We start from the raw sequence: 27,049 nt of genomic DNA, 5'->3' as shown, positions 1-27,049 counted from the left end.
AAAAGTTTTTATTACCGGTCAGGCTTTTTGACACCCCCTCTCCTTTCGCAAACTGGTAAAAGGCCTCAGGATTTTTGAGGTGTGCTTACCCCTCCCTTATTCCATTTCTATGTATGTTTTCTAATAACCCAGTTTGTCTCTTCTCACCTTCAGACCATCAAACCCCAAACAATCATGCAACCAAAGCCTTTGTCTATGGCTCCTTTTGCCAGGAACCCTTAGGCCTCTGAGGGAGCTCTGACTGCCATTTCCCCAAAATAGCACCCCCTGTCAGCAGGAAGCAGTGAAGATCTGTCTTTATCCTTAACCTTATCCTTATCCTTGTCCTTATTCTAAGGGCAGTTAGATGTACTTCTTTAGCAGGGGAATGATAGAGACAGGAGGCAATCAAGGGTTTCCCCGGTGAAGCCCCACTCTCAAGCCTAAAATAGCTCAAAGGCTGAAAAACCAGACTGCTGGTCCTGGAGAATCTCCAATCGGCCTGCGCGCTAGGGCGACGGGGTGGAGCCTTGGGAAGTTCGTGCTGTTTGCAGGGGGTAGGAGCCTGACCTCTCCTGTTCCTGTGTGGTAACCTGGGATTCAATCTGTGACATGGGGACCTGTTAACAGGAACCCCTCTGTTTTGCTGAGTTTTTTCCTTTTCACCAGTAAATTCCATTTCCCCTCCCCCTTCAAAGTGTCTGCAATTCTAGTCTTTCCTGGTCATGTGACAGGAACTCAATTTTTTCTACACTAGCTACCCTTATATTTATGCTTTTATTGACTCCCCAAAATAATCTAGCAATGTAGGTTTTATAATCTTAATTCTAACAATAAGTAAACTGAAGCACAGACAGTGCTAGAAAAATGGCCCAAGCTCAACTCAACTGGCAAACTAGAGTTGAGTTTTTTGTTTGTTTGTTTGTTTGTTTGTTTTTGAGACAGAGTCACTCTGTTACCCAGGTTGGAGTGCAGTGGTGCGATCTCGGCATCACTGCAACCGCTACCTCCAGGGCTCAAGTGATTCTTCTCCCCCAACCTCCCAAGTAGCCGGGATTACAGGCACACACCACCACGCCCATCTAATTTTTGTATTTGTAGTAGAGATGGAGTTTCACCATGTTGGCCAGGCTGGTCTCAAATTCCTGACCTCAAGTGATCTGCCCGCCTCAGCCTCCCAAAGTGCTGGAATTACAGGCATGAGCCACCATGCCCAACCATTGCTGAGATTTAAACTACATCTTTCCTAATCCAGTACCCATCTGTTCAAACCAATTTGTCCAATTTCATTTTCCAACAGTTAGTGGGTAGATTTAGTCTGTGAATGAGACCCTGGGAAAACTTTCATATGAAAGCTCTATGTCAGCTCTAGAAATCACCACCTCCTGGCCAGTGTATTCTCACTCATTAATTATACATTTTATATATAATGAATTCATTGTCAAGTGTGGGTGAAAGGAGGGGAACTCTATTGTATAATTGCTGTAAACTTGTGGTCAGCAAAAACACAGAGAAAACTGACACATGAGTTAGTGTATTCTATTTTCCAGTTCAATTTTATGAACTTAAAAAATTTAAACTGCCTTTCAGTATTTTATTTCAAAATGATCTGTATTTTGTTTATAAATCAGCAATATATATTAGTCTAAATGTCATGAAATTTGATGATAGTATAACAACAAAAGAGCTATACAAGTTTAATATGTTTGTTAATTTCTCAGTTTTTTTGTAGCATAATGCAATATACTTTTATCTTAAACATTTTAATTATTAATGAATTTTAAAATCATGAGCAAAATCATCACTTTTAATTTGAATGCATTTAAGTTTTTAATACATGTACAAGATCTTAACAAATAAGCATAAATCAAAAACATCAGAAACAATAAAACTACATGGTCATGATTACATGAATTTTACTGATTGTCAAGTTAAAGTTTTTCATTTTTAATTCATTAATCATTTCCTGAAGTTTCAAGTTAAATGTTTCAGGAGTTATTTCCGTAAATTCTAGAGCTAGATTCCGAATGACCTCTAGATACATTAGATTTTTCTGTACAAAGATAACCTGTAAAAGATACAAAATTATTACATGTAAACTCTTGCAAATTTTTTAAAGTACTTTTTGGCAATATATGGCTCATAATTTTATTTCATTTCCTTTCTACTAATTTAGGGGTAAAATCATAAATTATACAAAGAAAAGTAAACATGGCATGTCATTCATTGCATTATTGGCAATACCATTTGGCAATATCTGACTTACCAACTTTATTTCATGTTCTTTCTATGAATTTGGTGGTAAAATAATACATTATGTAACAAAAGATATATATAAAATGTCATTGTTATATTATTGGCAATAACTAATAATAACACTAAACATCTATTAAACAGAATAAATCAGATCAACTCATTTTTGGGAAAAAGCTCCAAGAAAAACTTTCACAGAGTGAAGGAGACTTGCTCTGCTACTCACTCACTGTGTGAAGGAAAGCTGCCTACTGACAGAGAATGCCACACTAAAACCAAAGGAATAACTTCAATTGTATGAAGTCTATAAAGTGTTTGGATGTTTTTGTTACTCTAACTGATGCAGAGATTTTTTTACAACATAGGTTTAATTTATTCACGTTTAATTTCCTCCATTTGTATCTTTCAGACTCGATGTTTTTGCTTTGAAAAACATTAATAATATAATTATGTTTTAAGTTTGGCTCAATGCTTCAGTGCATGTATGGCAAATGGGAATGATACAGTCACTTTCAAACTGGTAGATAAAGAATCCTCTGGTTTTTTTTTTACTCACTAGAAGGTCCAGCATTTGAAGGGCTGGAATAAAACCCTTCTTCCATGACTAATAGGACTGGATCAAGGGAACTCAGGTAAGCCAAATTGCTAGTAATTTCATTAATAATGGCAGGTTTTCTTTTGAAATGTCTTCATTTTCTTTAAGAGCAAAGTAGAAAGTTTTTTTTGTTTGTTTGTTTGTTTTAAAAAAAAGATCTGATGATCAAAATAAGGAATATATATCAGTATGTAGAACAAAAAAAAGAGTGTTTCAGTTGGTTTGCCAACTTCAAGTTTCAACATGGTCTCCAGATGAAAGGACAGGCCGTATGTAAGAGGATTAAAATGTGTGCTCATTAAATGGTTCTAGATATCAAGGGTGATTATTGCTAAAGGAATGGAATGGATACCCACAGGAAATCATAACTTTATTTTTGGAGTGCTGTAATGTTTATATCATTGATTTAATTATTATTTCTTCCTCTACTTTTTCAACATAATATTGATTTTTAAAAGTATTGTTTTAAGGGTCTTACCTGTAGATTTCTCCACATTGCCAAGTACATTTAGAATAAACAGGACTACATTCTGAAAAGGAGTAAAGTCACTGATGAAAGGGGCTACATCAGTATTAAGAAGAATTCGCGGCGGCAGGCCCTTCTGGAACTTAGATGTTCTTATCAAGGTTGTAGGAAAGAGGACTGCAGCTAAATAATCCACAGCCAGTACCCAACTTCTCTCAAAATGTGCTTCCGTTTTAGAATAATAATCATATCTAAAAGACAAATGGAAAAGTACTTAATTATAATTAGTCACCTCAGAATTTCAACCTCATTACCTTCAGAAAAAATTGGTTCCTGCCAACAAACTAAATTCATAATTTTATAATTTAGAAAATAGGATTGATAATGTGATGACTTTATTCCATCCCTCAGGAGGTGTGAAGGTGGCTCATTAAACTTCTAAATCTAGGAAGAATCATCTCATTAATTGTTTACATTTTACATTGCATTTTATCTTCTTTAATTCAGCACATTATACTTGAATACCACCTAATAACCAAAAGTAAGGCATTTTTAAATCATACTCTTTGCCAGTGTAGAGATAAATATCAAAGGTCTAAAGCAAAATTTTTGCTAGACTCAAATATCCTTTGTGAAACTGTTGATTTCTTGAAGCCATGGAATCCTAGAAACATTGAGCTTTGTAGAAAAAAAGATGTCTGATTTTTACTATCTAATTTCTAAATAATTGGCATTTTCTACCACAGGAAGCCTCAGGTAGAAAAAAAGCCTTTGTAATTGTTAGAAAAGACTCTGTAATTATTACAAAAGCCTCTGTAACTATTTTTCCCCATAATAGGTGAGAAAGTTTAGCTTCCCCTAAAAAATGGGGACAAATAATTACAATGGAAAGATTAAAGGTATATTCAGTAGTTTTAAAACTATAAAAGTCACTTCTTCTGTTTCTGTCAGCTGTTTAATCATGCTGAACAACTTGTAGTTTTGCAAACAGACTTGTTTTCCCTGAGACTCACCATGTGGTTCACCAGGTACTCACCATGTGGTTCACCAGGTACATTGTATACTCACCATGTGGTTCACCAGGTACATTCTGTTTCAAGTCTCATCATAGATATTATGTTCCTCACAAAGCTTTCCAGCCCACCTGAGGTGGAATCTACCACTTTCTTCTCTTCTATATTCCCATAACATCATATCATTCACATATTTGAAGATTTTTTTCTCTAGTTATTTCTATTATAATGTCTAGAAATTAGATTATCTGATTTTATTTTGACAGCAACATAGAAAGGATCCATTAAACAGAAGGTGCTTGCATTATGCTTGTTGAGATTAAATAAACTATAACATAACACAGATAATATCCGTTGTCTGTTTGACTCCCATGCTTGTGGGAATCCTCCCTGCTCTATACTTGGAAGTGGTAGGGTGGGCAGAGTTGGATTGTTGATAACAGAAGTGTTTGGTCTGGATTCAATTCCCCTTGATATGTTACAGTCACCCACCAAGTAAAGATGAAAGGAAATGTGAAGTCATAAAGATTTTGAGCAAGGGCCACAGAGCTCCAGTAACAATGTACTAAACAAATTGGAAGTAAGTCAGAATCACTGGGAGAGATGGGATGAGGGCACCAGTTCAATACACAGAAATCACAAGAGCAGTGAAGAAATTCAACAAACTCTTCAAATGCATCAGTTGAATGATTTGTTGGTCAGTTCACCTAATGATCAGATAGAATGTAGTCACTAAAGAAAGAATTAAAGTACACTTGAAATAGTTCACATAAAGTAGAAGCACAGGTATACGTAAGTCAGCCAATCTGAGGATACAGAGCCACAGAGTTATATCTGAGTATATGCAAGCTACAAAATACTCAGTATTGTCTCAAGTAAATACTCCTTAATATATATTTACCTAACGAAAGTAACTGATGAGCTTTTAGAGTTATTTCACAGCATGTAATAGATTGCACCCATGGCCCCAGTTCTTTACCAATCCCTACAATTCTGTCTTCTGCTTTGTAACTTTCAGTATTGGTTCTTCCTACATTAGGTGATAGGCAGAAATTCCCACTCCTGACTCAGTCATGTAACTTGACATAAAAAATATAATATTAACTAGTTTGTCATAGCATAAACTTGAAATGCATTTTCACAATTTGGTTATTCTTTCTTGCAATTCTGCCATCACTATGGAAAACAACCAGGCTTGTCTGATGTAGAATCAGTCAGGGAACAGAACTGAGCTTCCCCAGTCATCCTTGCTGCAGCCAATCAAAATCAGCCAACATGAGTGTGAACCCAGGAAAGACCAGCAGAGCTGCTTATTTAAACCCCAGACATCTGAGCAATAAACACAGTTGTACAACACTGAGGTTTCGTGGTTGTTGATTGGGCTGCTTTCTTTCAAACAGAGCTAACTTAACTCAGGGCCACACACATAGTAAATTGCAGGGCCCTGTTTTAAACCCTGTCAATCTATCTGCCTTTAAAACCCATGTTCTTTACTACTGCTTTTTGTCCTGGTGATAATAGTTACTTTATATTGAATATTTCTCATATGCCAGTAGTACATTAAGCATAACTTATGAATTTCTTAATTAATCCTCAAAATTGCACTATGTGGCATATACTATTGTTATTGCTATTTTAAAAATAAGAAAATTGAGTTTCTCCCAGTTTGAATTCCTAGGTCAAAAGAGCCAGGATTTAAAACTCAGGTCTGTGTAACTTCAAAGCAAAGCGTCTTAATTTGTACACTATTACTTCATTTCAAGGAACAATCATTAGCCTTGAATCTTGTAATATGAATTCATAGACCTTGACAAACCAGACCTCATAAATAGGTAGATTAACAAATCAGAGCACATAAGTGGGCATTTGAAATCTTCCATAATAATCATATTAAAAGATTTACCTTTCACCAATATAAGGCTTTGAAACTATTCAAATTGCCTGAGGAACTATTATTAAACTTTCAGTGAGGTGAATTAATAGAAAATATGTATTTTTTTGCTTTATTAATAGTGCACCTATATATAAATTTATGCATAACACAATATTTTATTATATTCTGAACTGATCCCAATTAAAGAGATAATAGAAGGGAATTTTTAGGTAAAAGAGTTTTTTAGTAAAAATGCTGTTTTTAACAAATACTTGCACTTTTGCAACCTACCAAATCTCCATTAAAATGACAGAAGAAATAAAATCAGAACATGTGGGGAACAACAAGATTTTGGAAGCTGGAAATTGAAAAGAACTAGTTGAAAAGATTTAATAGAATCAAGAAAACTAAATTTTAAGCAACCAGAGAGGAAAACAGAAGAATAATGCTAATATAATTTGTAGAATTTTCCTCGATTTAAGTCTGAGTAATACTCTCTGGGTGAAAGGAGATTGCTAAAATCAGGGAGATTAAAAGACTTTAAAGAAGCAATCATATACAAAGATTTCCTTCCAGATTTCAAATAGTAGGTAACTACCACTGCTCGCCCTGGAAAGGGTAGAACAGAGAGTCGTTGCACTGTGTGAACTAATCATGGTTGAAGGTAGGAACACCACCTTGGATACAGGGGATGTAAGTGGAAATGATATACTGAATGCAAAGACGCCCTCCCCTTGCTTCTTCATTCTCTCTTGACTTTCAATAATACTAGCAGTCACGCCTTGACTTCTGAAGCAGGTGAATGAAAGTGTCTCTTCTGGACACTGGGTGAGCTCAAGAGAAAAGACTTGAAGTTATTGGAACCATAGTGTTGAGACAGCCAAATGCCTAGGTAGATAAAAAGGGGACCCCAGAGAATCTCCAACCTGCCCCACAAGTGTTTACATCAGATGCTTTTGTGCAGATAAGGAAACCTGCCCAGGGCCTTGTCTGAGCATGCCCGCATACTCACTGGTGGCATGAGGTGGAGCCACAGGGAATTTGCACCTTACACAGGGGAGGAGCCTGCTCTTTTCAGCTGGAGTGGTGGCCTGGTGTTCAAACTGTGAGGTAGGAAACCTGCTAGCAGGACTCTCTCTTAGTTTGCTGAGAATAATTTTTCCTTTTTCCTTTTTGCCCCATAAATTCCATTCCCCTCACCCTTCAAAGCGTCTGTGCCTGACTTTTCCTGGTTGTGTGACAAGAACCCATTTTTTTCCTACAATAGTGTCAATATTTAAAAGGTTACCTAAACAACCCAGCAAGATTACTTGAGAGATATGTTCTTAGTTGAAAATTTCCACTCACACAGTCAGGTCTTCTAAGTGATTCTTTTTAAATTTGAGTAGACAGTCAAGTATTACCGGATACCTGAGGAAAGCTACTAACATGAATAGAGACACCAAAACAAAATAGACCTCCAGCAACCCCCAGAAGCACCAAGTAACCAAGCAAAGGTCCTTTCCAGGGCTCATTGTGCTCACTGAACCCCTGCACCCACTCACCTGCATTCTCCCCATCCCACAGGGCATTTGAACATGGTGGCCAAGTAAGCAAGCCACACCCTTGCTCCAAGTCCTGCAAAGTGGTCCAAGGAGCTCTCTCATCTCAATAAGATCTGTTTTGGTCTATATGTTCATGTATGTCTGTATGCAAGATATATATGTGATATTTTTCTATTTCCTTATGATAGTGTCAAACTTACACTCTTACAGCAACTGGGGTTATGGGTGAGTTCTTTCTTAGATTCAAACTCCATGAACTTGTGTTTTAAGCTCTTTGAATTCATTTGAGCATTTTTTTGATCTGGACCATATTTAAAAGTCATTACAGAAACAGGAGTGGGTCCTATAGGGAGGCCTCAGGTGTCTGACTGGGTCAGACAGAAACTGGACTGCGTTCAGTAGGTAGGTCTCGTTACCAAAAAATAGGAAATCATGATTTCATCTGGATGCAAAGATTCTGGAACTCCTCCATCTGGAACTTCAGCCAATTTAATGTTAAAAAAATTAAAAATAAAATAAAATAAAATAAAATAAAAAGAACTATGGACCCAGAAGTTATGCTTTTCTAGAGAAATGGGTGAATCTTACCAACAGTTAGAATTACAGTGGCCACAGTGAGAAAACTCCTTACAAAATGCAAACAGGTGCTTGTCTTCATAGTTACAACAGCTCCAAGGACAAAAAAGACTTATTCACACCTATTTTAAAACCCAAACCAAGAGGGGCCCAAACTAAAGAAATTTGTGCATTGAGATGTCTGCTTTTATTGTAAACAGCCAAGCCGTTGAAAAAAAATAATAACTGTCTATTTTTACACCAGCCATCTGACGAATCCACTCCCTTTGTCTGTACTGTTTCCCCACCAGAAGAAACCACAAAGGCTTCACTTTTGGCGTAATAATCAACCATTCCCTCAGAAAGAAAAACCCTGAATGGTGGATTTTGGGGGAGGAGAGGGTTCATATCAAATCTGGAAAGTCCCTGTGTTCAATCCTGTCTAATTGACACTTTGATCATTTTCAGAAAAACATTTGTAAGAATTAGCCCTCTCTGTTTTTTCAGTTTGATCCTGCTTCTCCCATGGTGGCTTCTCAGTGAACTGAAACTGTGCTTTTAAAACCCCTGCTCGTTATCCGTGCTGCCAATTCTGTTTACCTCTTTCTTGCTGTCGTAATCTTTACTACACCCCAAAACTCTTTCTTGGAAAAACAACTACTTATTGGTCTGTCATTCAATTGTGAAAACAAACTAACCTAAAATATTAATTAATCTGTGACTATAAGATTAAAAGTTTCTGTGCTGAGTATGGACATAAAAAAATTCTTGACTAATATGAAAAAATCACATCTGTAAGGAAAATCTCAATTTGTAAGACTGCCTCCTTTTCTACACTGGCAACAAAAGGAGGACTAGGTCACTAGAAATTTACAATGAAAAAGGCATTGTTTTAAATCTACATAACAAGCCCTGCCTTTGTTTAAGGTACTGTTCATGGCCATTGTGCCTTAACTGGGCCTTTACCTATATCCTTATTTCTTGGTTTAGGCAAATGATGTTATTTAAACTTGAAGTCTAAGCTCTTTATCTCTGAAATATAAATTTTCTACCTGCCTTTATGTAAGAGACATTCCTTTGGAAATGCAAATTTAGAGAGAGCTAAGGAAAAAACGAAAACGAAGGAACTATTCAGAAACTTGTAAGTGAACACTTCCAAAAGTTTTACCTTTTTCTTCTCTCTGTCACTCACACACACACACACACACACACACACACACGTAAAGGAGGGTTTTGGCCATATGGGCACATAGCCTGCTTCATTGGCCAGAAAAAGACAATTTTGGATCCAGATATTCTTTAATAAATTAATGAGTGTGTATTACTGTAGCTGGCACATGACGAAAACTTTTAGAATAAAATCATAATGATATGGACAGGAGGCAGAGAAATACTGGGTAGAAGAGGGCAGTTCCCCAGCAAAGTCCCCACCCATAAGCCTGGGCCCATGGCCCTAAATGAGAACTTCACATCTCTGTTTTCCCACCCAAATGTTGCTTTTTCCAAAACTACTCTGGCCCTCCATGTCCCCCATCCCGTACCCATAAAAACCCCAAACTCCACTGGCAGAGGAGCAGAGTGGTGTGGCAGAGAAGAAGAGAAGAAACATTTGTACATTGAAAAGGCAGCAGGATAGTCAGAGAGGAGTTGTTATCTTCCCACTTCATCCCCTTTCCAGCTCCCCATTTATCCCACTGAGAGCGGCCTCCATCAATCTATAAAATCTCTGCATTCACCATCCTTCAGGTCCATGTGACCTAATTCTTCCTGAACACTGGACAAGTACCCGGGTACCAAGAGGGCAGGATGTAAAATCTGTCACCCTGACTTTTCACTGAGCTGGTTAACACTTAATCATCCATGGACAGTAACTACTGAAAGAGCATTAATTGTAACACACCCCTAGATGGTACCATTAGGCCAGAGCCCAAAAGCACTTGCCCTAGCCTTCAGCCCTGGCACCCACTCACCTGCATGTACCCCATCCCACAGGGCATTTGAACATGGTGGCCAAGTAAGCAAGCCACACCCCTGTTATAAGTCCTGCAAAGGGGTCCAGGGAGCTCTCCCATCTCGATAAGATCTGTTTTGGTCTATATGTTTATATATGTCTGTATGCATGATATATATGTGATATTTTTCTATTTCCTTATGATAGTGCCAAACTTAAATTATGAAAGAGCTGTATTTAATTGACTCAAGGAAAATAAGTGCCTATATAATTTAAGTATTATTTCAGAAAAACAAGAACTAACCCAAATGCTTTGCACATTTACATTACTACAGTAAACCTGGTAGAAAAAAATAAGCTTATGTCATCTCTATATTACAAAATTTGTAAGACAAAAAAATAAGCAAATCACTAGCTGATTAACATTTGATTTTTATGAGCCATTCAAACATAATTTTAAAAACAGGTAAGTTAAATGGACATAAGCAAGATAAAATTCCCATGTAAAAGATGTCCTTTGTATACCAAAATTTTTTTCTTAACAGCCTTATCATCGAGAATGGAAAGTTGAGGCTGAGGGAAGTCTATACAAACAACAATTTAATTCTCAGGCCCAAAAGAAAAATAGTGTCAGCAAAGAGAGTCAAACTTTGTAAAATATTTGAAGGGATTTATTCGGAGACAAATAAGAGTGACCATGGCCCATGACATAGCCCTCAGGAGGTCCCAAAAACATGTGCCCAAGGTGGCTGGGGTGCAGCTTGGTTTATACGTTTTAGAGAAGCATGAGACATCAATAAAATACATTTGAGAAATACAATTGTTTGGTCCAGGAAGGCGGGACGATTTGAAATAGGGGGATGGGGGTGGATCCAGGCTATAGGAAAATTTAAACATTTTCTGGTTCAACAATTGTTTGAGTTTGTCTAAAAACCTGGGATTAATGAAAATATTCAAGTTAAAATAAAAGAATGTGATGACTACGGTACTTTTGATGTCTCATAGTGGCTGCTTTAGAGAAAATAGATAACAAATATTTCCTATTCAGACCTTTAAAAAGTGCTAGACTCTCAGTTAATCTCTTCAGGACTGGGAGGGCCTGGAAGAAAAAGATCTAGCTATGTTAACAGAGATTCTTTACAAATGCAAATTTCCCCCATGAAGGACAGCTTTGCAAGCCATTTCAAAATATGGCAAAGAAACATGTTTTGGGGTAAAATATTTTGTTTTTCTTCTTTGTCACATATGCCATAGTCATGTTGGAAAGTAAGTTATGATACATAGGGTTAAATAAAACCCATCTGATGACAATTTATGGTTCATAGGGCATGACTCCTCAGACCCCTTAGGTAGGAATTTGGGCAAGATTTTAAAAAATCAAAGCTTAGTCTTCAATAGAGATAATATTTTGCCTCTTCTACAGTTTTTTATTGCAGAGGGACCAAAGGTATTTGGGACGGTTAATAAACGTATTTTGTGCCACACTGACAAATTCACCAGGAGAAAACACACGCTCCTGGAAAGTATAATTCATAGATTTATTAGTCTACAGATTACTGGTACAACAGTTCACAATTGCTTGTTTCCTAGTGTTTACTGGAAATTAAGGTAAATAGGAGTTAAGATTCTTAATTATATATAACTGAAATAGTTAGAAATAAAGAAAACAAAGCTATATGCAAGTAGACAGGTAAAATGTGCTTTTGGTAAGAAAAGCTATAATGTATGAGGATGTTTTGTTTTGTTCAAGAAACAGAAGAGCAAATTTTATACTGGTATAGAATGACCTGTTGTTCCAAAATGAGAAGAGAAGAAGTATAGGACAAAAATTGAATGTATAAGAAAGTTATAAAAGGTTTGTGAAAGATAAATCTTGTGAAAAAATTTGTGTTGATCAAGTTGGCTAAAATTAGAAGAGAATTATTTCTATGTTTTTCTAAAAATTGAGCATTAATATCAAGGTACACTGATGCAAAATTAGAATTTGTTTCCTTGTGTTAAGCCAAGGTTTTCTTGGAGTATTGGTCTGTTCTTAGTAGGACATTGTGAAAAGTTTTTCTTTACCCTTGAAGTAATTGTCCTAGAAAACAAAGATTCTGCATTTTACTAAGATAATTTCCTGTGCTTCATGTTGTCTTCATTTGGTTTTTTGATCATGTAAACAACTGAGTCCTCTCTATAAAAGATCGAAGGTTTTTCTATAACTGTAATTTTTCTGTGTTTGCCTTCAGAATCTTTAAATTATCACTCTGGTTAAAATGGATGACTATTAATATTTAGAAGTGATCTGTGATCCTATTTTATCAAGTATTTTAAACCTTTGATATTTTTGGCAAGCTTCCAAAAAATGAAATTCTAAATCAAGTATTTTTATTGACCTCAAATTAACTTTGGGATTTTGCAGGTGAGCCTTTGGAACATCTCAGAAAGATAGCCCTCCTTATAAAAAGAGAGATATTAAAGTAATTGGGCCTATTTGATAAATAATATGGAAAGCATTATCAAATAATAAGTAATGTTAAACTTTCTTTAAGTTGTATTTGTATGGATGTATTATTAATATATGTTCCAGAAATTTTATGAAATTCCTAGAAATCTGATCATTCCTTTGGACCGAATGAGAACTCCCAGAACTGTTACAAAGAGACTGATTGATTCATAAAACTTCTAACCAACATCAAGTCAAACTAGAATTAATTGATTACTAAGAAAATGCTTTGGCAGATTTTCATGCTATGTCAGCCAGAAGTGAAGTTGTTTGGATAAGCAATTTGAACAAATATCATGAGACTGACTCAAATCAAATTACCTATGATAACCCATTTAGTAAGCAAGCTATTGACCTGATTTGGAAATACAAAACTGACTTTTTTTTTTTTGGAGATGGAGTCTCACTCTGTCACCCAGTCCCCAGTCTCTGGAATACAGTGGCGCAATCTCAGCTCACTGCAACCTCTGCCACCGGGTTCAAGCAATTCTTCTGCCTCAACCTCCCCAGTAGCTGGTACTACAGGCATGCGGCACCATGCCTGACTAATTTCTGTATTTTTAGTAGAGACGGGGTTTCCCATATTGGCCAGGCTGGTCTGGAACTCCTGACCTCATGATCCGCCCACGTTGGGCTCCCAAAGTGCTGGGTGTGCCAGTCAAAACTGACTTTTAAAAAAAATTTTTTAAAAAATTAAAATTTTAATTTATAATATATAATATATAATAAATATATTAAATATATATATAAATTCAATGTTAAATATGGACTCATGGAATGCACAGATGGCCTCCTAGTCCTTCCTGGGTCCTAAAAACTTCCATTATTAAAAGCTCTATACTCATCAAGGAAGAGATAAAATAGTCCAAATTATGAGGAAAATATTGGTGGAGTGACTATTCTGAAATGAGGAAAATATTGGTGGAGTGACTATTCTTATCACCAATATTTGGTTTGTTACACTGATAATGCTGGTAATATAATAAAAACCTCAAGTGATACATTTTTGGCACATACTGGATCATTTGAACACAGACAAATATATTTAATTCATTTGTCACCTTCAGTGCATATTTTCTGGTTTTATAGGTGTTTTTCTATGCAGGAAGGCTAATGCTATAACAATAGTGAAAAGGTTATTGGAAAGTGTCTTTATGGGGCATTCCTGGAAACATCTCTAGCAATATAGGTACTCATTTTACCAGAAAAGTTGTAAAACAGTTTAAAAAGGTATTAGAAACACGGTGGCATTAGACAAAGCTAATGGAATTTGTTGGATTGCATTGGTAAAAGGTCCTACTGACTGATAGCAATCAAATCCACTTCTGTAGGAAAAGACAGATTGACTCTGTGAAATAGTTATTGGAAGGCCTATGTCTCTAATAATAAAACCTCATATATCTCATGTTTTTCTAAATTCTGATATGACTCAAAATTGTGAGACTTCAATGCATTTTGCCAAAGCATATTTTCACCAGATGAAAGAAGCCCTTTGTGGCCCACCAACTGATAACAACCAGATCATTCATGATCTAGAACCTAGAGATCAGTTCTTTTGGAAACAACACCAAAGAAAGACTGCCCTTGAACTCCATCAGAAGGGACCACACCAAGCTCTTTTTTGCAGCACAACTTCAGGGATTTGAGTCTTGGATCCACATTTCTCAACTTGAGAGAACTCCTCCAGACCCTTGGGACTGTACACCCACTGGAGACCTCTAGGTAAAGCTTACTAGGGACGTTTTTTTTCCCCCAGAAGAAGATGGCATCCTTGATGTAGACAGCTTTCCCAAAATCATGAATAAAGTCTTTTCTCCTCTGTCAACATGAAGTCTTTTCCCCCTTTCCTTTTTGACCCATGTTTCTTTTCTGTTTATATATGGCAATGTAATGTGATAATGAAGATTTCATAATCAATTACTTCTGCATGGAACTTAACTGAGTATTGCATATGTCATGTTAAACCTAAATCCTCACATGATCTTAGAGATACTCTGGTTAATCCTGTAAGAAATTTCACTGATATTCCATGTGCAATATCTAGTTCTTTCTAAACAGCTAGACTTTTAGACTGAAATATTCAGACTGCCTGTTTAAATCTAACAGTAGGCAAAACCTATAATGAGAGTTTGGTAGTTAAATTAAGCCAGAATTGAATTTGAAAAACAAAAGGAAGATAATTCGACGTTTGTAGGCAAATTTATAACCCTAATCCTTTAGTTGTTAGTATCTTCTAACCATACAATGATTAAAAAATGAGGCCTTAGACAAATATTACTAATGCTGACTCATAATGCTGACTCATAATGCACAAGGCATCTCAAACAGGAGACTATCTGTAGGGTTCTTCCGGAATATGTTTTTATTTGTAGAGGATTTAACAACCAACCATATATGTGGGCAAATCCATGTCTCAATAATTGCAAAATAAGGAGCCATTGGCAATTAAGGGATTCCAAGGGTACTCCTGTCACTCCATAACTAATTGGAAACTTGATATTGGTCTGTAACTCTTAATTTGAACTATGGAATAAAGAGGAGTTTACCAGCAGGTATGAATTCTTCTTAATGGGTATTGTTGGGTAGAAAATTCCTTCCCTGGCTTTGTATAAATGTAAAGGAGGTTATGCTTAGAAATATGTCTCATGCATTAGTTACTATAGCTGATTCTACTGCAAACGCTATAATTGTCCAGCAAACTTCTTTAGATTTTCTTGCTAAAGGCATATTAGGTAACCAGCTTGCTTTGGACTACCTTTAGGGAGGAATATGTGCACTAGCTAACAATCCCTGCTGTACTTAAGTAAATTCATCAGGTAGAGTAGAAGCTCAGTTGTAAGAAATCAGCAAACAAGCTAATTGGTTAAAACAAGTAGATTTTTATTCTGGCTTATTATTTATATATTTGATTTTTGTTGGTTCAATTGATGGATGGAGGCTCCTTCAGTCTCTTAGTATTAGCCTCCTGATAGCCATCGTAATAGTCTCCCTGGCACACCTTAACCTCCCCAGAGTCTTAAATCCTTTTATGCAGCTATTCATTCTATGTCAAATGGTCTCACTAAAATTAGAATAATGAAAACATAAAGAGAACATACCAGTCAACTGTCCTGATGTGTGAACTGTGAATTCCATACTGATACCAAATCAATCAATGATGAAAGTGACAGAGAGTGGTGTCAATGTCCAAGGTTTTGGTCAACTTCTCAAAATTGAGAGGCAGACCAAAAGGTGGGGAATTGTTAAATTAAATTTGGTCTAAAATTGCCACCATATGTAGCAAACTGCAACTTAATGTAGTTTGTAAACAAACTGCAACCGAACTTAAGAGTATTTTCTTGTAACAAATATGAGTCTCATCAAATCATGGCAGCTGAGCTTCAGCCAATCACAGGCTGCCAACTGATCAAACCATACCTATATAAGGCAAATTTCTCATCACACTATGTCCAAATCAGGCAAATGCTGAGCTGTAACCAATCAAAGTGTTTCTATATGTCACTTTCTTTTTCTGTCTATAAATACTGCCTGCCCACATCACTGGGTGAAGCTCTCTGAACCTCTACTGGTTCAGGATGATACTGATTAATGAATCATTCATTGCTTAAGTGAACTCTGCTATATTTATCTGTCTACAGTTTTTCTTGTAACAGTGTCTATGATTAAATAATAAAGGTCACCTACATATTTATATTTTATTTTGTCTTGTACAATTAGGAAAATGTGTTGCCTGTTGCTTGTTTGTTTGTTTCTTCATGCAAGGCTTTTTTTTCTCAAAATTTTCCCTTTCTTCATAAAACACCTTTTTAAGCCTGATCATGTTAAAATACTTACACATCCTCATTATAATCTCCAATGGTTAGGCTTATTATTTAATATAAAGATTGAAAAATACTCTAGAAGAAGAAGAAAAATATATAAATAATGCCCAGAATTATTTAGCATATTAAATAAAGATACTTTAAAGATCTTACCCGTCTTCAAAACTTTTGATAGTATCTGCCAAGGTTGAAGTATGTGCAGCCCATAAGTACTTCAACAGATCATCAAACTTACTAAAAGGTGACTGCAAATACTAAGGTAAAGAAGTCAAATGTATTAATATTTAAGCAACTATACAATACTTCTCCCTGAAATTTAGTCATGTTCAGATATATAATTTAGCAATATTCTACATAAAAGAAGAATTTTATTTCTAAGTAAAAATATGTATATGGCCTTAATGCCTAACACTCGTTAAAGAACACAAAAATATCATTAGTTTTAATAATAGCATATGCATCTGTAAGTATTGAACCTCAAGTATTTTCAGACTTTATATTTTATACAGATCATAAGGTCTTTATTTTTTCCTATTAACACTGCTAAAATTACCATAAAATCATGAGTAACAAAAATATCTTATTAAAATATTTCATTAGATCTGAACTAATGCAATAATCTACTAAAGTACTAGTAAATATATCTTTTCTTCATTGAGTTTAGTCAAATTTCTTCTAATATCCTAGTGGACATGAAGATTCAATTAATCATAATAGCCTCTTCACCATTCAGCCAAATATCCTGTATGCTTACCATTTTTTATAATGTATTTGAGGCAAGAAGAATGGATAGATTTATGTTAATGCTGTATTGAGGCAGTAGGTATTAATTACTCAGAGCACTCTACTATACAATATATTTTTAATATATCATGCATAACAATTTACATTTGCATACTAAGGAAAATATTATGCAATGCACAAAAAAATCCTAGATGAAATGATATGACAAAATAAATTCTCTTCCTATCTCCTAAGATTATAAAGAAGGAACCTGGTAAAAGGTGTTCCACTTGTTCATTGTCTCAAGGAAGGATGAACGACAGCTGGAAACATCATAACAAAACTTCCTCTCATTCTTGGGTGGGGGCAAAAGCCTGACTTCGTCTGATGATATCCCCATTATACCAGAATCAACCGCAGCAAGGAAGGGTAATGAAGACAGAAAATAATTCAAATCTGTAAGAACAAAAGATTTATTATTACCACAAGCACTAACAAATTTCAAAGAGGATATTTTTAAGGAAGGTATAAGTCATTAAAAAAATTCACAGACCCAGAAACATGAAAAAAGCTAAACACTAGGAAAAAAATATTGAGCAAAAATCCCCCTAAGGGTCAAATACATAATTTTGATTGTGTTTCTGTTAATAACCCCATAATCATAAATATATAACATGTTGGCTAAAGTAGTTGACTATGATATTTCAAAACAAAAAGTAATTTTAATGGATTTCATAATAGTCACTTTTCAAAGTATTAAGTAGAAATGGAAGAAAGTTATCAACTTTTCCTCAGAATGGTACAAAACCTCTCATTACGGTTTTATTGTGAATTGTATTTGTAGTTTTCTCTAAAATATTTTAACATGATTATAGCCTTGGTAAATGAATGTTTTCTATTTTATATATGTAAGTTTAATTTGTAACCATGATATAACTACATTTTTATCTTATTTTATGCCTTTAAAGCAAAAATTTTGGGTAAGTTTTGACAATAGATCATTGGATAATTGGACTGACAATCAAAGAAGACTATTTTTACATTTTTAAAAATTTTACCTATGTATAACCTATTCCAGCAGACTCAGACATTTTCATTAGTTGGATATTAGGCTTATACTGATTTCCACTAGAAATTAGTGACGTAGAATATTTCATCCTAGACAGGCATTTGTGAATGGAGTCCTATGCCACAGTGTAGCTGGCTAATCCTCCAAACTACTAAACCAATCTAAGAATAACAAACTCTGAATTCTAGTTCTGTGGCCACTACTATTTGTGGGTCTTTTAAAGGAACAATTAGGGATAGTAAGAGGAAAATGCTTAAGGATACATATGGTGTGTGTCGCTCTGAAAAAGTGAAATTTAATGTGGTCATGTTTCTAACTATTGGGAAATACCTCTAAGGATTTGTGGTATAAATTGTTTTCATTACTAAAGCATAAAATTAAACGAAAGAATTAGAAAATACCTTCTGGTTATTTTAGCATTAAAGTATATGATTAAAGCCTGAGATTACTGATTGGTATAATGAATTGCAGTAGGTATTAATCTCTGGCATGTTTATGGGTTTCAATATTAACCACATCTGGTCTGAGCAAAATGAAAAAGCATCATTTGTCTTGATGTCTCACTTCTCATCGTTCCTTATTCTGGAGATTCTTTGTTATCAGTTGGACCTCCCACCTAACTGCCAGAACTGGCCCCTCAGAGGCCATTGCTTTTGTAGAATCTTATTTTTGTCATTCTGTGAAAAGCTGAATACGTCCTAAGGAATCATTATTGACGTTGTGGTTGTTAAATCTCTTAATGTGACCTAAAGACCATAAGGTACATGGTGAAATAGATTCCTTTTTAAAATAGAAACAAGGTTGTTTTAGTTCTGTCTCTGTCCCTAAGATTTTAGATTTGAATGCTTTCTTTCAGGAAAGGTTAAAATCTATTTTGCCACTTAAATGAACATACCAGCCCACCAACTGTCCACAGAGACGCACATGTGATCTCCAGATTCATAGCCACAGTTTGTCTGTTGGGTTGGATCAGCTAATCTGCCTGGAGGAGAGAGGATGCATAGTTGTATTTATTATACACATTTTGGAACTGGCTGTAACTACTGCTTAACCACATAGATTTTGTTTGTAGATACAAAAGCATTTATTTCTGAATGATATATGTTGGTATTCCCATCATTCTTTTCTATCTTTTATTTTTTAGACCCCAATAAATTTCTTTTCTTTTCCTTAACAACAACACAGTTTTCTACTTTTGAATTATAGGTCCTAAATATTATTTGCTTTTGTAAGGATTCTCTCTTCTATTTCCTCCTCTACCTCCTAATCGAAACTATGAAGCAATATGCATACACATAAAAAGAGATGATCAAGAGTCAAAACAAACCCCTGCTCCACCACTCACTAGCTTGACTTTATCTAAATAACCTCTAATGCCTTAGTTTTCTCATCTACGACATGGGGATAATAATATTAACTACATTATAAGGTTGCGATGTGAGGTGAGAAGAAGCACCAAAGGTGTTTCAAGTGTAATATGCATTATGTGAATATTAGAAAATAATCATTGCTTTTCTTCCAAATGAAATTACTCTTTTCTTAACCTCTCTTTCACACACAATATTTTCTTTATTGGCTGTGTTATCAGTGTGGACTGGGAAACAGGCACCACTCTTTCTCATGAGCTTCTATCAACCAGAACAAAAGTATCTTTCAATTCATGCATATTTTATCCCAAAACGTAACTTCTGTCTATACACTGTAAGGTACTTTACTTCCAAGAGGAAGCAAATGTTTTACAGAGAAAGATCCTCATGCACAATGTGATGATTCTTTATAACCTCTTATCATAATTGGAATTCTAAGAAATTCAAACTAATTTGACATCACTTTGTATATTCCCTTGACTGTTCGGTTCATCTCATTGCTTAGAAAGGAGTGTGGCACTTAGTAGAATTTCAATAAATATTTGTGAAATGCTCAATAGATGAGATGTGATGTCTTTTCACAGGTGATAACTATGTCTTATGCCTCATTGAACTTTCTAATAATAATGCAAAACCCACAAAAGAAGGATTTATGAATAAGGAGAAGGATAGGTAGAAAAACAAATACTATAAGGGAAAAGAGAGCAAGACAAAGAATCAATTTTTAAAAGCATGGTAGGGTATATACAGAGTATAATTTCCCAAACACTTCTTAGGTCTACTGGTAGATCATTACAATGAAAAGAAGAGTCATTCTTACCTGTCTTATATTGCCAGCCATATTGCAGAGGCAATCCCCATAAAATATTTTGTTCATTTTCTGGTGCAAATTTTGCAAAATACCTGGCTGTCTGGTTCAATAGGATTTTATACATCCCCATTCTCTCAAGGTATACCCACGGATTAATAATGTACACTCTGTTCTCCACCCTGTAGTCACTGAGCTGACCAGGACTCTCCTTCCACAGAGGGGGCTCTATATCTGAGAGATTGGAAGACCCTGCTAAAGAAGCAGAAAAGTAACCAACTAGTACACAAACCCAGGAAGGAAGAAAAGCCATTGTGCCGGAGCTGGGGATTGAGATTGTGGCAGGGCTTTTATTGGAGAATGGAAGAGGAAGTCATGATATTTGATTACCTGACTTTGCTTTTTTTTTTTTTTTTCCTGGATAGGGTGAAAATGTAGAGGAAATTGATGTATTAGCTAATATTTAGTATACTTAAATTTTCCAGCCTCTTCAGTGTCAGAATACTGTGTCAGAACGTAAATACAAAGTTAGGCTTGTTTATAATGTATTAGATAAAACTATTTATCAACAAAAACCTTCCAGAAGTTTCCCAGGCTACATTGCAACTACAAAATACATCACAAATGGCTTTTGAAGCTTCCCTCTCATAAAAAGACTTTAACATATTTCATGGAAAATATTAAATAGCTGAAGATGGAAATACTAGGATTTATAATAATGTGCAAAGGTGTACTAGAAAATATATGTGATCCAGTTGTAGTACAACTTTCTGCTTCAAGAAAGAAGCTTAAAAAATATCTAATTAGCTCAATTCAATAGTGAAAGTCAGCCTACTGGGGAAAAAAAACCTGCTAGGTAATTCTTAATATCTATTTTTCATTCTTTATTTGTAAAAGAATCATAGAATTTTAGCTGGGAATATGGTTTCCCAGAATTAAGGCTAAATTTCCAGTTTTCTTTGCACAAGCAACCATGTGACTAAGTGTGGACCACAGAGATATAAACAGAAATAGTGTCCACGGTTTCTGGGACATGTCCTAAGATGGAGGGCACATGTCAATTCCTCTTCCCTTCCTCCATGTTGTGGTTTGGATTATTGATGTGATAGTTGAAATTCAATCCCGACATCTAAACACAAGGCACTATTTTAGGGATAAAAGAATGCAAAGTTGGAGGTGGCTTGAGTCCCAGAGAACTGTGGAGCCATAAGATGCCCTTGAATTCCTATATCTGAGTTTTGCCTGAGCAAGAAACACCCTGCTCTCTTGTTTCAACCACTGTTGTTGAGGTTTTATTCACACATTGTCAAAATTCTTGCCTTATTAATAGGTAATGCAGCTGAAAAGCTCGATTATTCACATAATTAGATCCATATGCTTCGTAGTAGGTCAATGGTAGTGCTCGCTCCTGGCATGGTCCATATTAAACATCCTACAGCATGATTCCACTCTTTTTTCCTGTCATATTATTTACCTAATAGCCATTTGATAATTAATAAATTTTCCGGAATATTAATATAAAAGGGAATGATAGGAATTGCTATTGTGGATGAATAATGCAATCATTCTGGAATTTTAAAAGTATATTAATCTTTATAAAAATAAATACATGAATATGTACTATAAGATATGTTTCTCTAAAACCAAATGCCAGATTGTTCTCAATGGAGAACTCTTAAGAGCACTCCCTTTAAAGTCAGAAATAAAGTAAAAATGACCACCAGCATTATAATCATTTAACTTTTGTTTGAGGATACCAAACAATAAAGTTAGTAAAGATAAATACATTAGAAGTATAAAATTGAGAATGAAGATGTGCTAGTACTTTTTTTATAGATGACATGACAGTGTTCAGAAAATATAAGAGAATAAACTGGAAGGGTAACTACAAAGAAAAAATTTACTAAAGTGGTTAAGAACTAAATTACTATATATAAATCAATAGCTTTTATATATAAAAGCAATTGGGAAATATAATAGATGAAATGGAAGAAAAGTCCTCATTTTAATGTTAACAAAAGGGCCAACATATAAGTGTCTAATTATGATAGATCTGTTTGGAAAAATCTTTAAGACTGTGAAATAATTGAACAGTTTTAAAATCATACAATGTTTCTCAATAGACTCAACCTTATCAACATGTTAATTTAAAAATTTGTACAATAAATGAGAAATATTAATTAACAAGATTTTTAGACATGCTTTCTAGAAAGATTTTTAGAACCACTGAGGCTAAAATTTGTCAAAAAATAAATTGTGAAGAAAATAGAAAAACTCTAATAATAATGGATAATAATAGTGAAAGGAAACTTTCCATAACAGGTATTAGAAGATTATTACAAGCCCTCAAAAATTAAAGTAATACACCACAGTCATTGATGTAATGGTGTAACCAGTTACTCATTAAATAAAACAGAAATACTGAACTATATTGGAGAAAGATTTTAAACGAAGACCAAAATACAATGAGAATTTAATGACGAGCTATACTGGAACTAGTAGTTATTGGAATCCCCATATACAGTGGGAACAAAGTAAGAGTACATCTTGATGGAAAGATATTTGTTAAAGATATAAAAGAAATAATGTCCATAGTAGAATCTGGATCTTCTTGTGCAAAATTATTAATAGAAGAGGAAATTAGTTAGACGCTTACAAACAAACCTCAAGTGAACATCAAACATATCATGGCATGCACTGATAGTTACATAACCTGATATTCACTCTTCCCTTATTTCTTTGTCAGAACACACTTAATCCTTAGCACAACACAGTCTTCCTGGAACAGAGATTATATTATTTAGTCTCACTGCTTGATGTAGCTACATGATAAAGCTGTGGCCAAATTGTTAAGTTGCAGCTTTTAAGGAATCTGCTTTATACCTTGTCCTTTATTCTTTGTTATTTCTTTTTTTTTTTTTAACAGCAGAAAAACTATATTTAAATTGGTGTTTGAGTACATTTCATATGTGTGACATTATGTCACACAGCACTTCCAAATGTAGGCTTGGGAAAGGTTCCTGATGAAAGTGAAATCTGAGTCACTTCTTGACTGCCCAATGCACGTTATGCACATGTACCCTAGAACTTAAAGTATAATAATAATAAAAAATAAAATAAAATAAAATAAAATAAAATAAAGAAGAACTTAAAGTATAATAATAATAATAAATAAAATAAAATAAAATAAAATAAAATATTCTTTGTTATTTCTTCCTCTGCTAGCTGGAATGTAAATGTAACTAGACACTGATGCTGTCTTAGATTATGAAGGAGCAAGGAAAGGTAGAACAATAAAATAGAAGACTTTTGATTTCTAGTCTCTACAGCTCTAGAATGTCTACTTCTGATTGCTGGCTCTATGAAAGAAAAAAAATTTCAATTTAAGGCAATAATATATTTTTTGCTGGATTTGTACTGCTTGGAGAACCTAATCTGAACAGACATTCTAATTTTGTCCTTTAACATTTCTGAACCTCATTTTTTCTTAACTATAAAGTAGAAATAGTGTTACATGCTCCTAAATCCACTAATTATAACTCCTTTTCAAGGTAAGTTTCTGATATTTGGGAAGATAATTTGTATTAGATATTGGATAGACAATTACATGTTTGAGTCACCCACATAAAATTACTCAAACTCGAAAAGGTCAATGGGAAATAAATACTAATATCCCAATTTACCAATAATAGCTAAGACTTATCAGGGTGAAGGATTTACCCAAAATCACATACAGGTCCCAGATAAGAAAGCCTAATTTTGATTCCAGGCCTGCCTGATGTCAAAGCCAGGGCACTTGTAGGCTGTGTTGTATTATGCCACAAAATACTGATGCAAATAATATTATAGGGAAATTTTAGCTTATTTAGGAGAATAAATTGTGTTCAAAAAAATCTGCATTTTTATGGCACTTGAAGATGTTTTATTCATTTTCCTAGAATGCTGATTGCAAGTGTATATTTATTTATTTATTATTTATTTATTTTGAGATGAAGTCTTGCTCTGTCACCCAGGCTGGAGTGCAGTGGCGCTATCTCTACTCACTGCAAGCTCCGCCTCCAGGGTTCACACCATTCTCCTGCCTCAGCCTCCCGAGTAGCTGGGACTACAGGTGCCTGCCACCACGCCCGGCTAATTTTTGTATTTTTAGTAGAGACGGGGTTTCACCATATTAGCCAGGATGGTCTCGATATCCTGACCTCATGATCCGCCCCCCTCGGCCTCCCAAAATGCTGGGATTACAGGCGTGAGACACCGCGCCCGGCCGCAAGTGTATATTTAGATGGTCATGTTGAGGCAACTTTCAGGAGATTGAAGACAGGGGATCTGTAATGTCAACTTAAGCTTGTTACTAGCAGTGTGAATTTAAGGACTCTAAATTTGCTCCTCTACAAAAAGAGAATAGTAAAACCATTCTTTCTTATTACACAGAGGAATGGAAAAACCCAAATAAGATGATGTAGGCAAAAGGAGTAAAAGAGTATAAAACTATGTAAAAATTTTTAAAGCCTTTTCGTTAAAATTAAACAACCACTCTGGAATATGTTTGATCCATTTCTATATTCTTTTAAATATGTGCCTTGACTTATTAATGATTTGGTTATGTTATTGAATTAGTTCAATGCAGTCATTGTCCTCTTCCTTTTCCCATCCTCAGTAACGGTAGAAAAACTTAGATTATTTTGTATACAAAACACACAGCTCATGGTCACACAGGTAGAATGGCAAGAATCAAAAACGTTTAAAAAACTGACAAAAAGACAAGCTGTGGTTAACTTTCCTAACATAAGATAAACGTTCTTGGCAAATATTCCAAAATACTTAACTGATTGACACTTACGAAGCAGTATTATCTTACAGTTAATTTGGGGGGTTATATTACCTATATTTATACAAACATTTTAGTGTATCAGAGTAATTATATCTTTCCTGATTAAATATCCTATGAGTATACTTTTTTCTCTGAAAGTGGTTCCTATTTACTCCAGTGTAAAAGGAGTTTCACGCTTTTCCTTATGATGAAATATTGAGAATGAAAGCAAAAAAGAAACCACCAACATGACACCTTCCTTGGAACAAGGATATGAATACATTTGAAAATCACAGACTATGAAACATATTTATCAAATAGTATAAAATATACTACACATGAAGATAAAGATATTTACTGAACTCCTTGATGTAACATAGGTAATGCCTTACCTTTCTGTCAGGTCTACAGTCACAACATGGAATATAACTAGATAAGTGATTTTAAAATATAGTAGAGATACGATTTAAAATCTTCATTGAGGGAACATTGCTGAAGATGGCCGAATAGGAACAGCTCCAGTCTCCAACTCCCAGCGCCAGCGACACAGAAGACCGGTGATTTCTGCATTTTCAACTGAGGTACTGGGTTCATCTCACTGGGGAGTGCCGGAGGATCGGTGCTGGTCAGCTGCTGCAGCCCGACCAGCGAGAGCTGAAGCAGGGTGAGGCATCGCCTCACCTGGGAAGCACAAGGGGGAAGGGAATCCCTTTTCCTAGCCAGGGGAACTGAGACACACAACACCTGGAAAATTGGGTAACTCCCACCCCAATATTGCGCTTTAAGCAACCAGGCACACCAGGAGATCATATCCCACACCTGGCCGGGAGGGTCCCACGCCCACGGAGCCTCCCTCATTGCTAGCACAGCAGTCTGTGATCTACCGGCAAGGCAGCAGCGAGGCTGGGGGAGGGGCACCCGCCATTGCTGAGGCTTAAGTAGGTAAACAAAGCTGCTGGGAAGCTCCAACTGGGTGGAGCTCACAGCAGCTCAAGGAAACCTGCCTGTCTCTGTAGACTCCACCTCTGGGGACAGGGCACAGCTACACAACAACAACAACAACAACAAAAAAGCAGCAGAAACCTCTGCAGACGCAAACGACTCTGTCTGACAGCTTTGAAGAGAGCAGTGGATCTCCCAACATGGAGGTTGAGATCTGAGAAGGGACAGACTGCCTGCTCAAGTGGGTCCCTGACCCCTGAGTAGCCTAACTGGGAGACATCCCCCACTAGGGGCAGTCTGACACCCCACACCTCACAGGGTGGAGTACACCCCTGAGAGGAAGTTTCCAAAGCAAGAATCAGACAGGTACACTCGCTGTTCAGAAATATTCTATCTTCTGCAGCCTCTGCTGCTGATACCCAGGCAAACAGGGTCTGGAGTGGACCTCAAGCAATCTCCAACAGACCTACAGCTGAGGGTCCTGACTGTTAGAAGGAAAACTATCAAACAGGAAGGACACCTACACCAAAACCCCATCAGTACATCACCATCATCAAAGACCAGAGGCAGATAAAACCACAAAGATGGGGGAAAAGCAGGGCAGAAAAGCTGGAAATTCAAAAAATAAGAGCACATCTCCCCCGGCAAAGGAGCGCAGCTCATCGCCAGCAACGGATCAAAGCTGGACGGAGAATGACTTTGACGAGATGAGAGAAGAAGGCTTCAGTCCATCAAATTTCTCAGAGCTAAAGGAGGAATTACGTACCCAGCGCAAAGAAACTAAAAATCTTG

At 35.7% G+C, this 27,049-nt stretch overlaps 1 protein-coding gene across 1 annotated transcript; it reads right to left on the bottom strand.

Annotated features, from left to right (window-relative positions):
• Positions 1-1,784: 1,784 nt before the first annotated feature.
• C4H6orf58 (chromosome 4 C6orf58 homolog) lies at positions 1,785-20,824 on the bottom strand. The gene is made up of 6 exons (XM_025383343.1): positions 20,518-20,824; positions 19,226-19,312; positions 17,533-17,717; positions 16,692-16,792; positions 3,306-3,544; positions 1,785-2,047 (listed from the first exon to the last, which is right to left on the bottom strand). Exons 1-6 carry the CDS (start codon positions 20,816-20,818, stop codon positions 1,968-1,970), a joined length of 993 nt encoding a protein of 330 aa, XP_025239128.1. The 5' UTR covers positions 20,819-20,824; the 3' UTR covers positions 1,785-1,967.
• Positions 20,825-27,049: the final 6,225 nt, after the last annotated feature.

This window comes from Theropithecus gelada, chromosome 4 (genome assembly GCF_003255815.1).
Source record: "Theropithecus gelada isolate Dixy chromosome 4, Tgel_1.0, whole genome shotgun sequence".
NCBI classification, from domain to species: Eukaryota; Metazoa; Chordata; class Mammalia; order Primates; family Cercopithecidae; genus Theropithecus; species Theropithecus gelada.
This window is presented reverse-complemented; position numbering and strand designations above follow the sequence as displayed.